We start from the raw sequence: 12,948 nt of genomic DNA on the forward strand, positions 1-12,948 counted from the left end.
ACATGACGCGCACATGAAGTGACTGAGCATAAGCTGAGGCGTAATCGCCATCTGCATAAAGGAAGCTAATATGGATATTATTGTGTTTTTAGTACGAGAGTTAATCAGCATTTGTGGAATTATTCATCGAAACACAGCAGGTCAGTGCTAGGTTTCGGATGTAATATCACCCATGGAAAGGCACAAAGTGGGCTTTCTACGTGAGTGTCAGGTGCTGTCGATTGTGTGTGTTTCATGATATTAACTTCTCAAGTAATTCCATGAATGTGAAATCTACATATGACTCATGCTCATTGAACACAAACGTGGAACGTATTGGATTGCTACTTTCGGTGTCCACAGTACAAAGTGAAATGCAATAGTTTCATTGCCTTTTCATTGCTTTCATGCATGTTATTGTTTCTGAACCATTTTGCTGTTTGTTTTGCTCTATGGTGACGGCATAGCTTTCGAGGGACCGATAGTGTCCTTTGGCGTATACCTGCAGTGGGTTGCAGCAGTTTTAGGTGCTGTTTTGTGTGTTGTGCAGCGTGCAATATATTTGTATTACTAATTAATCCTTGCAGGTAATCAGTCATGTGCTCTTCTTGATCAAACTATAAAAGCTCGATTTATCTGCATCTCTTACGTACTATTTCTTCGAAAAGTTACTTACCTGTGGGCTTCAAGTGCATCTTATGATGAGGTGCAACTACAAAGAGGCTTAATTTGCATATGCTAAGAGGTCTATACACTAATTGTAGGAATGTTTCAATTTGAATCTTGGGTGCCTTCATTTTTGATACGTGGACGTTGTGCAACTGTACAATATGCGTGGGTATGGTATTGTGTTCAGACTGGAACATTTCGCTCACTTAAAAATCATACCTTCTCGGTTATTGCCGGTGCTTAAATGTGTGGGTTTTTAGTACAGGTATTTGTGAAAGCAGATGACTAGTGAGCACATATTTGGTGAGGACGGTAAAGTTGATTTTAATGTTTTACATATCTTTGTGTTTTTGTAGAAAGCTATGTGTGTGTATGCATCCAATTAAGTCACTTGAATAGCTGGCCTAATACCCTTATTTTGAGAACAGAATGAGATGTGTTAAAATGATCACAGTCATAAAGAGCCCAATCTAGACAGTCATTTCATAGAAATTTTGTTCTTTCATTAGGTACTGTTTGAAAATTATGCAGCAGCCAAACTCGTAAAATATAAATGAAGCCTTTGTTGGATAAATGTGAGCCCCGTAAGCTAACATATCATCTGGGACATTATGCGCAAAAGCCATAGAATGTTTATAATGGACTGCACAGGGATATTGTGGATTATTCACCTTATGCTATTTAACAATAACCCAAAATAATTACTATAGTGAGCACTGTGGCAGGGAACGCGGAAGTGCGTGGCAAATAGCCTCAAACACCCTGTTGCGTGGTTCACGGCAGCAGCTGATGGAAACACTGAAAATAGTGTAAAATACCAAGACTTCGTTCGTAGGTGAACGGGTTTTTGGCACGAATACGCCTGAAGAGATCGAGCAGTGCGTCTCAACGCCGTCGATTATTCCAGTGAAAAAGTGCCAAGATCCTTGTGCCGCGCGCCATCTTAGTTTTTCTGTTCTTCTAGCGCGCGCTATGTTTTCTGTTTTTAACAAAGGGCACCATGGTTCTACTAAGCATTGCCACTGCCACCTTGCTAGTGCTGATACAAAACAGCAGCTTATTGTATCACTAGCTGCTTGTGAATTCATTGTGATAATGAGGCATAGTGCAACGACAGCCATTTCTCTGCTTACCCACTTGTGTTCTCTCTCACACTGCTCACAATAGTACACTGGGGCTCTTGCTCTCTGCCCCCATTTAAAAGTAGCCACCATCACCAGGAGTCAAACCCATTTCTCCATGCTTAGCAGCACAACACTTTGACTGCTAAACTACCACTACACCAACATTACAGTGATGAGTACAGTCGTAAAGAGTCAGATATAGCAAACAGTTATTCTAGGTTTTCGTTATTGGGTCACTGCACATTCCAGGACTGCTTAGGTGATTGGTTATGTACTGTGCTATTTTTACCCTGCTTCTAATCGGTATCGCCCCTTTTTCAACCACACTTTTTGGCAGAAGGGATAGAAAAACACTGATTTTTTCCTTATTTTCGTACTTGAATCCACATGTATCTATACAAAATGCAAAATGCTTTTTTTCTTGAAAATATGCAGAAGATTGATTTCACTGCAGCACAAAAAGTGCCGCAACGTATCCAGTCTTTAGTGCAGAACATGTCCAGCTGAAATTTTAAAACATAATGCGCAGAAACAAGCGAGCCAGTTATTAAAGCCTGTGGGGGTTTGTGTAGATCTATCAGCATCCTCTGCTGGTAAACGTTAAAAAGCAGTGATAATCTTAATAAGAAAATTTAGTAAAAAAACGCTATTCTGTGTAGTTGGAGCCACACTCTTAGCAGAAGTAGAATTCGTCATTGCACAAAGCTATGGCAAACATGCATTTTCCTTTTCTTAAACAGAGCTACAGCTATTTTGAATTTACAGTTGCTAGAATTCAGTCCTAAATATATCAAAATGCATGCTTTGAGCGTATTTTAAAATTTTTAGCGCACTGTTCGTTTAAACCACGAAAGAACTGGGATAACCTTTTCAGAGTATCTTAAATGCGGTGTCTTAAGCACTTCGTTCAGTGTGAATAGGACCTACTTGTTTCCGTAGAAGAGGTACAACTGTGTTGATTGAGCTCAGGTCGTCATTGTTAGGGGGAGTGTGGAAATGATGGGCGCCATTTAAGAATGTTGCACTTTTTCCCTCGTAGCAAGCCGCAATGTATTTTTCCCTCGTAGCAATGTATTGCAACAATAAGGTTTTAGCGAAACACAATAACAGTAAAAACAAAGATAAATACATGTCTTACTACCTCTCTGAAAAAATATTGCCCAAGCAATGTGAAGCTGTGAATGCACGCATTCATATGAATTAAGAAAGCAGGTGAGAAGTGGCGTCCCATAGTCCATCAGTACACATGGTAAGGTTTAAGCCGCAATACATGAAATACTTCAAACTATGTGTAGTGCCACTACAATTGCATTATGCCATGAGGCTGAACTTCATAGCTCATGCACCAAATTGTTGGAGTATATTATGGAAATAAAGAATCACTGCAGATGCTTCTCCGTGAGCTCATGTCCGTGTTCCTCTGCTCACACAGTGCCCTGTTAATCGCCGTTAAGTACACTTGTGATCAAATTTCTCAACATTGATTGTTCTAAAGAAAGATTTTCATCACAGTCCTTTCTGTATTACACGATGAAAATAAATTTGATTAGATTCGCTTCATGCTCACTCCCACTTGAGATTACTTGCTCACATTCATACTAGTGTCTACTTACTCCTCATGCACTCATACTGACTCATTTCTTTTGAATGAGTGTAACTTAGCATACTGACCAGTTCATATACCAAGCTATGCTCTAAAAAAAAGTTGTACTTTAGACAAGAGGTCCAGCAGCCTGAAGTGCCGATATGATGCATAGCCAGGTATTTTTTGTGAGACTTATTTTGAAATTGCGGTTCAAAATAAAGAGGTCAATAACTTCATGCTCTGAGGCTTGCCCCTTTCCAATACAATTGTTACCTAAAGAAAAAAGCGATAGCTTTTGTTGCTGTTCGGCAAGTTAAACAAAAAAAACTCAGCTGACCAGGGCTTAGCCAAATTTGTTGTGCTTTCATGCTGTGAATCAATAGAAAAACTACTGATTGAAGTTGTGCAAGCTACATGTCACTCATATTCTATTTACCCTGAACCATCAGGAGATGATGCCATCGCAGAATATGTATTTTGTGAGCATTCACTATGGTAATCAACAATGTTTCTTTGTGTATTTTGTGCCTATTATCATTTTGATGCTACGTGTTTTTGTGTTTTTTGTTTCAAAATAGTGAAGTAATGTTCAGATCATTTATTATGTACCACAAGCAATGTGTTTGGATTTGTAAGGCTAAGATTGTAAGGACTGCTTCACTTCATGCAGTGCATAGGTTATTGTTGCGATAACCCTCTTTCTGCATTGCCCTCGTGTGAAATAGAGGCAACGCATAAAAAATCAATCGGTAAATACTATCGCATCAGTAATGTGGCTTCATAACATGCACTGCATTGCATTTCTACTAGTTCAGTGAAGTACTCACACATAGTTGTGCTAGTTTGGGTGGCACAGCAGGACTTAGTGCACCAAAGGGGGGATGCAAGAGGTAAAGCCAATCGGAACCGATCTGTAAAATGGGCTCAGCACGAGACTCAGTGAAAAACCCCAGGGGCCCTCTGTCTTAATGTGACTATGTTACCCTTCAATGCCTTAGGTATGTGGAAATAGAACCACATACAAGCCACCTGATCTAGGATCAAGTATCTATGTGGACCTCATCTCATGTCACATGAACTCGAACGTTTACGCAAAATAGCGACAAGCCTGAACAGATGCTCTGCTCAGAAGCCAGTAAGATGCAAACACTTTCTTAACTGGTACGCGTAGTGAGAAAATCACTATTACTACTAGTACACGCAGCATCCGGCAACATTCGTCTTGCAATCACATAACAGGAGACCCAACATATGGCCATGAGAGATGTGGCTTTGCAGTCTGTAATTGGAAACCAATTGGCAACCGTCCAGCTGCAATAGCCAACAGGGCCCTGAAAAAGGGCTCGATCCACGGCTAAACACAGGAATTGTTTTTCGGACAGTGTTTATGTGTTGAACGGTTAACTTTAGCCGAAGGTGGTTGATGTGGTTGAAGTGCAACCAAAAAATTTCAAGCATGAAGAAGCTGTGAAGAACCCGCTCAACCCTCCCCTGGCCCTGGCTACTTCCATAGTAACCGAGCAGTCTTTATTTCAGCACCGTTCTTTTTCATCCTCTTACACGTAGTCTCAAACCATAGAGGTCAAGTTATTCTGACTGATTAATCACAGATGGATGTGAAGCAAAACCATGTTTACATTGGTGGCACAGACAATCCACATATCATTTCAAAATTTCACGATTAGTGTGTCATATGAAGTTGCAAAATTTGTTTATCGACACCTAATAAGTCAGTCGCTGTTTACATTTCGCTGAATCAAGTGCAGTAATTAAAACCAGAAGATGAGGTAAAAGCTTGTACCAACCAACGCAGGAGCAATACAGGGATATGTACCAACAAAAGCAAATAACTATACTCGCAGAAGGGGAACTAGTTTATGAGGTAACTACACAAGCGAAATACCAACCATCAACATGTACACTTGTACAAAAGATAGCATTACCACATATAGAGCTGCAATCGTATGCATAAAACACTAAGGGAAGACATAATGACATCGTAGCTGTATAATTGGCGAAAATGTGACACCAAATATATACAATTGAAATAACTTGTATAGTTGTAAAAACCACCTAATAAAGATGTGTTTGTTGAATGTGTAGACTTCAATTCGTGATCGTTCATATGCATCTTCGAGGCTGGACATGATAATTTAGTTAGGTGTGATGACCATCAGATTATTTTATTCAGACACAGTTAGTGTTCAAGTGGTGATTCGTTGAGGCATTCAAGCTTGCCTTGCCCTTCATGAAATCATTTGAGGGCTGGTGCATTCTTCTTGCCAAATTTCCAGTTTTACTTATGCAGCATAATGAAAACCAGAAAATAGTGAAGCTAAGGAAAGGTACAGGGGACCTAAATTGCATCGTTGTAAACGTATAATTGTCATATGTATGTGTATAACGCAAAGTGGATGGAAAGACAACTTGCCATCAACAGAAACTGAACCTGCCACCCTTAGATAACGCGGGCAATGCTATACAACTTGAGCAACGGTACAGCATGAGGTGAATCATTTAAAGGTTGTAGGTTTGGTGCTTGTCGGTAGAACTTGCCTTTCGTCCACTTTGTTGTTATGCACATCTATATCACAATGGCTACGATACGCTTAAAACAGTGCAGTTAACAATTCCCATACCTTTATCAGCTGACTTATCATTTGGTTTTCATCAAAGTTGAGATAAACAGGAAAAACGAGCCTTTGAATTCCCTTCTTTCAACGATTACATAGTTGGCTCCTGTAAAAAGTAATGAAATGGGCACTTCGTCATCTCCCTTGGTGTTTTCAGCTCACATTCAGATTCTCATCGATCGACATCTGTTGCAATGGGCACATTGTGAACTGCTATGTACATGTGGGTTGGAAATAACTATGAACAGTACAGCGTGCTCTTTTCATCACACTCTGACCTTGGTGTCAAAAAATTGTTGCTAGTATGGCTCTTGATTGGATCATGGATGACCCTAACTGCTTTTCATTACCATCAAGGCTACAACTGCTTGAAAAATAAATGGGAAACACTTGAGAATGTAGACGCAATGTTGCTCATCTTTTTTTCTATCTCTACTGTACACTATCATATGATTGCTGTCTTTTCTTGTGTCATTTCTTGTGTCATCTTTAAAGGTAAAGGATGCGTCGAAACATGTCTGTGTGCATTGTAGGAATATTTGTCTTTATGCTGTCTAACGCTGTTTACTTTTTGTTATGTCAAGTATGTGAATTGTGTGCCTGCCCATTGGTCTGTGTGAGAGTCGTAATATTGCACTACCTGTAATTACCTCCCCTCGCATTCCCAGTTTGGTAGGATGAGTAATACAGCACAGGTAAAGAAAAAATTGGGGAATTGAGAAAAATGTAAAAAAAAACTGGAATAGATCGATATATAGAAGTGATGGGTATTTTCAACGCAAATGTTACAAAGCTGCAATTTACAAACAATTAAATCTTACAAGCGAAAATCTACTTCAGCACAAAACTGCTGTGTTAGCCTTCAGATAAAATGTCACAAGGTAAAAGGGGGGAGTTTGGACGTTGTGCCGAGCGCGCACATGAGGCCCGGCCGCAGTTGGTTGCCGAGGCCTGGATTGTGGCAGTCACATCGTGCCGGCGCTGCGCACTTTATTAGAGCGGCCCGCGGTGCAGCTCTAAAGGAGTGGTGTTTCTGGCGGGGGGGGATTGAGATTTGTATCTGTTTGTCTCGACCTACATGTCTGTAACCACGCGATCTATGGCCTGATCGCCGTCAGCGTGCCTACTTGAAGAATCTGGTTTGAAACGTGTGCGCGAACGTCGTGTTCTAACGAGCTGAAGCACGGGCACGTTCAAGCACGGCGATGTCACACACTACGCACCTAGTGCAGATGGGCTGATCACATGCTAGATACGACAGCTTTAGCGAATATCAACAATCACACAGATCAAGGCCCCTCTGTAAAGTTTCTAGCGTCCACGACTGCAACCATGCAACTCGTACCGCTGCAGAACAGAACGTATTAGTGCACGTGCTTCGTTTATATTGAACCCGCATGGGCAATAGTATACGTTTTGTGTCATCTGCTGAATATAGTCGTCATCGAACACCTCTGTTTGGCCGAACCATTGCCAGCACTTCATGAAATTCGCGTAGGCCAATAAGCGTGCTCATGCATTCCGCTCGTGCGACCCCACCGTGAGCAGCCTCCGTCTCCAGACCAGCTGAAGTTCACTCGGTTCACGAGCGGAGCCGTCAAGGTCGCCCCCGTTTGTGACTAGCAGGGGAAGGCTTACTCAGAAGAGCGTCTGGCAAGAAGCAGGCCAGGCGCCGCCGTCTGAGTTTAAGTCATTGTTGGCATGCACGTGGAGAATGTGGCGGGGACGCGACCACTGGGCTGACCATGATTGCCGCACGGAGATGAGCATATCCTCCCCTGCTGTACGTCATTACGGAGTGTTGTTAGGATGCCGGGGCGCCTCGCTGTCGCAGGTACACCTGGTCAGCGCACAGGGCCAGACGGTGTAACCTCCGTGCTTAGGGAAGCATCTATGGAGCGACATTAATGAGAAAGTTGATGAAGCCCGACCCTGAGAACGGCTACCAACAGAGGGCGTCCGATACACGGCTTGGCATGGGAGAGAGTGTGACACGTAGAGAACCTACCTTTTTGCGTGTTGTATTTGGTAACGTGGTTTTTACCAATGCAGTGCCTGTTATGAAAACGTTTCTGGAAATGGTTGCGATGATGCGAGCCCCAGCGTGTGATTATCTTGTGTGAAGACCCTTTGTTCAACCGAGGGTTGAAAAGAGGATCTTGGAATCTTAAATGAGAGAGCGGAGGTTCGGGCTTAAAATCGGGAAGACGCCTGAGGCTGGAATGAAGCGTCTCTTCACCAGACTACGGCTCTTCCTTCGCACTGCCACCGTGCACTCGGGTCATTGACGGGACCCATTCAGAACCTCAAACATCTTCTTTAGTTAATGTAGAAGCTAGCCGAGCTGGGGGAAATTAACTCCAGCTTTCTTTCTCTCTGCATGTTTTGAATGTCAAAATCATATTATTAGTGTTTAGGAGGCAAAAGAATCACAACAATATGGCAAAATAGTTCGCATTGCATAGCATATCAGAAATCAAAAAGTAGTTTCAAATTTAGAAGGTATTCACTAGAATAGAAGATAGTCAACAAGATCATGCGAAGTACAAGCAAGGCTTGCCACAACACTGCGGTTTCACGAAACCTAATTGGCGGGTAAGCAAGTGCGGTGACATGTTCGGAGGAACCACATCACGAATGCGAGACAACGCGTGCGCAATATTTGAAATGGATATAGCAGGGCATAAGCGCACGATATGTGCCTATTGAACCCTCACTGTTAAGGCGCAAATGAACGTGAAATAATTTTCAGGAGATACTACACGTAACTGCTGCGGCAGCTTGGGCATGAATTCATTGAGTGCTACAATCACAGAATTTGAGGGGGTACCGCAAGAGCGCAGAGAATGTGTTCTTCTCCTTCACTGAAGAAGGAAAGGTAGGAGAGGGCATGCTTAACCGGCGTGCTACGTGAAAAGTGTGGAGGAAATGACATCATGGCGGCCATATTCACTGGGCACAATGGCGGCATTGCTGTGGTTACGTGTTGCACAGTGAAGCTGGTCTAGAAGTGAGTGGCCGCCGCTGGCGGCGGCATGTGTGCCTCCCCAGGTCTCGTGCTGAGCCGTGGCGGACGATATCTGTGCTCTGCGCCGCGTTATTGGTTACGCAGTGTTCTCCTGGCAGTTACTGTGCTCTTAGCAACGTTTACAAACCATTCTGTCTATCACGGGGTTTCAACGGTGCGTAGAACGAGTGCATATTCATGTGTCGTGCGGCGGATGACGTGGATGGAGCAATTAGTGCTCAGTGAAATTTTGTTGGGCACCATGACGAAGCGGAACGACGACGAACGCCTTGAAGGTCAATGACGGTTGGGCAGTGCTCCTGCTTGTGGCAACGGACAAAACTGTTGTGACCAGCAAGACGCAATGAGGACCATGTACGCATACGTGGTTTCGTGTTGTGTGTGTACAGTAACAACTTGAATCTGCGTATCAAAACACCTTTTCTGTTCTGTTTCATATACTCTCCACCAGCATTGCATGTAATCTCAACGTAACAACAACCGCGTTCAAGTGCCACTTGCACCGTGCTGAAAGTCACCATGGTCGCAGAATGCTGACACCTGTGAGTTTCACGCGGAACACAGACACAGTGACCAGACGCTGCGTCGGTTAGTGGCGAAATGCAACCGTAGAAGGCGCACGACCGATCTTGTTATCTGTACAGTTGCTGAATCAAAGACGTGAAAACACTCGTCGTTGTCAGTGCATCTATCACGCGTACTCTTGTATTTGCTTCGTTGTCGGGGAGCTGTTACTCGCTGTTAATACTCGGACGAAATGATTTAGCCGAAGGTGTCGCGCTGGCCCAGAGTGTTGCGCCCCGTTCCATTACTTTCAAATCGTCACAAGTGCGCTGCGCAGCTCACGTGCTTTTCGAGCCGGAGAGAGAGTCGTGCCTTCTGCTTCACATTCGGATGTAAACAAGAGAGGAGAATTTGCCCAGTCAATAAGACCGACTTGCGGCTTCATCGCAACTTCACAAGTGACGTCCGGGCCTCTCCTACCTTTCCTTCCTCCGTGCTCTCACCAGAGTTCTTTAACTCCATGAGGGAGTAAGGCAGGGTTGGCCGCAGAACATACTGTTTCGTTGAATGCAGAGTAAAAGAGACGGCGAACTCTCTGCTACTCAAGGAGTTCCCAATCTATGCAACTCTCGTGCTGATGAGGCGAGAATGGGATTTGACCCTTTGTATTTTCTGACCTAGCGCTTGCATGTTACCACTAACGCCACAAAGCAATGTAACTGTCTCGTAGCCATAGGCCTCTGAGCGTAAATGCCCCAGTTGTAAGTTTAATACGTTAAGTAATAGAATAAGCTTCAGTTATAACTGAAGCATGCTTGTGTGATCATAAACGTTTAGTTTTGGAAGTGCAACTACCAACACTTTGGAAGCAAGAAACAGCGGCAACATCTGAAGCGTCGACAAAAGTTAGTTTACTACACAAACAAATTTTAGCACATATTGTGAAAAAAGTAAAAAAAAACATTTACAGCAGGGTTCGAACTCACCCCATACGTATGACGAGGCGGATACTCTACCAATACGCCACGTTGTGCCATGCTCACTGCGTGTGAAAGAAAAAAAAACTTGAAAAATAAACACGCTCTTTCGCTTTACGGGTCGTACTTTGAACACATCGCGATTTTCGTTTCAATAACTAAACTTTGCGTCTTCATGATACGGGAACTGCTGGCGTCCACGCATTACATGCCAGTAATGCCAAGACTCCAAGTTTCTTTTAGAATTCGCAACATAGAAAAGAAAATATACAAAAATTACCGAGAACATGGGGCAGATAAATTGCTGTCGAGTGCACTGGACGTTACTCGTTTTTTGTGCTAGTTTATGGGCGCCGAAATTTCATATCGACTGCAATGCTCCATAAGTACGCGCGTAGTTGATTGAATTGGGCGTATTTTTGTGCGCAAGTGGCGATATGCTATAGTGAAGCGGCCGCGTTAGAGTGGTATGATTTGCATCCTTAAACCTATAGCTGGAACAACATAGCCGATAGCTAAAAAAACCTAGTTGCATGTACACGAAAATGTCTCATCGTGTTGCTTAATGAACGCGCACCGTACGACAAGCTTGTGTTCCCACGGATCAGTCAGCGAAGTGCCGACGAGTGCGCCCGGCGGCTGTCGCCGGTGGCCCGTGTGCGCTGCGCCGTAGGCCGAAAGCACGTCGCGTCGATGCTCATTGCTCCTTGTGCGCAGTGCGTACGCAAAAAACAATGGTTCATTACAGTTAACCGATGGCAAGGGTCTACTGTACAGTCATTCTTACCCCTCGGCGTAGCACATTCTTAAACCCAGAAGCACCGACGACATGTATGATGGACTCGGCCGGTAAGCTAGGCCTACATTGGCTGGGAGTTGTACGGGTCACATTTACTTGGACCGATGTCGGCGCAGGTGGCTCGTGATGGTTGACGTTTGAGCCATCCGCAAGCCTCTAATTGTTGTATTAAACTGTAGACGAGGTAAGCAAAACTATAAGCATTGCCAGAGATGCGTTTTAGTTGTGGTTTGGCCGACCAGTTTTGTTTTTCTGGCGTAATAGTACACGCCGCGGCAGCGCAAGTCGGATCGGACGCCGGATCGTAACGTTCGTAGATTATTTTTCGGGCGGCACTGCTGACAGATCGCGCCATCTGTGTAAGCGCCTTAGTACAACTCTCAGCCTTGCACAAGTGGCTTCGCCGTATTGAACCAATATAACAGGATAGCAGCTGATAACTGGAATTTAGTATTGAAAATCGCGTTGTATGTCATGCTGTTTTATCATAAAAGGTCGACGTGCCTACAAAGTGCCTAACGATCACCAGATAGTTACACATTCTAGATGTATATTTGCTCTTCAAAACGCGTAATATAAATGTAGCACCACCCGCACCAGAAAGGGGCTAGATATCATGAGTATAAATACCGGTTGCTGTGCATATGCTTCTCGGTAGGAAGCGCAGCACCTATTAAACGAAACACACAACATAGGCGCTTTTGTTGTTTTTTTCGTGTAATAGTCGCTGCGCTTCCTATTGTGTTGTGTGTTCCGTGTAATAGTTGCTGTGCTTCCTATACCAAGATGCAATCATATCAACTGGTCCGAAACAATTGTTCGCTGTGTGAATGGTTGTCCGTACCGTGAGAGGTATATGTTGGCTGTTGTTGTTTGCTGTGTTCCGTGCTATTATAATGTGTATGCCGATACATCGTCCTGCATATGTTACGTAAGCTTGAAGCAATATATGCAGTTCACTGCTTTTGCAAAATGCTCGACATATAAATATTTTGTAAAACGTTAGTCTTAGCGCAGCAGGAGTGATTCCAATCTTGGAGGGAGTTGATGCACAGCAGCCCTACCAGATTGTAAAACTGTAAGAGAGTAGCGCAACTCCCGCTGAGAGTGCATGAACTCTATTTCAGAAGCGTGACTACTCTGGTGAGAGAGCTTGTTCACTCTCGTTCAGCCAGAGTACCAGCACTCTGTCGACAGAGTGTACTTACTCTGTGTAAAAGAAAGTTCCCAGCACTTCTGAAAACAGAGTGAAATATGGGACAAGCTTCTACTCCCGTAAAGGGAGTTGCCAGCACTCTCTTGGGGCTGTAAGTGTATTCGATATCAATTTCTGGGGCATTTTTACAGCGAATATGTCTGCCACTTGAAGTTGATCGTAAGCACTGTTGGATGACATAATTTATTATCTACTGAAGCCTTTTACTGTGCGTACAATAACACTTCTGTTTCACTACCAAGAAAAATTCTTACTAACTATAGGCGCTGCGCGGTACATGTTGGACGCGTCACCACATCTGAAAAAAAATGCCACTTTTTTATGAACAGTTGATTCGCTGTTATCTAATTTAGGTAAGCACCTGCAGCAGCTTTGAAGAAGTGAATTGAGCACTATATACAAACTACTCAATTACATTTGCGGTATAGGTCTTA

General features: G+C 43.5%; 1 protein-coding gene across 7 annotated transcripts in view; it reads right to left on the reverse strand.

Moving 5' to 3' along the window:
- LOC119167612 (AB hydrolase superfamily protein YfhM) overlaps nucleotides 1-12,948 on the reverse strand; it is a 58,568-nt gene that overhangs the window by 8,146 nt on the left and 37,474 nt on the right. For 2 of the 7 annotated variants that reach the window (XR_012884151.1, XR_012884152.1), the window contains exon 7: nucleotides 10,509-10,564. The exons of 4 other annotated variants lie outside the window; for them this stretch is intronic. Coding sequence is in view for 1 of the 3 variants with exons in the window: in XM_075866035.1 (XP_075722150.1) it covers nucleotides 6,014-6,096; nucleotides 10,509-10,564 (139 nt within the window). In the remaining 2 variants the exon portion in view is untranslated. Of the gene's footprint in view, nucleotides 1-5,996; nucleotides 6,097-10,508; nucleotides 10,565-12,948 lie in introns of all 7 variants that reach the window. One more of the 7 variants, XM_075866035.1, reaches the window with a different exon arrangement.

Source organism: Rhipicephalus microplus, chromosome 6 (genome assembly GCF_043290135.1).
Source record: "Rhipicephalus microplus isolate Deutch F79 chromosome 6, USDA_Rmic, whole genome shotgun sequence".
In the NCBI taxonomy this organism is placed as follows: Eukaryota; Metazoa; Arthropoda; class Arachnida; order Ixodida; family Ixodidae; genus Rhipicephalus; species Rhipicephalus microplus.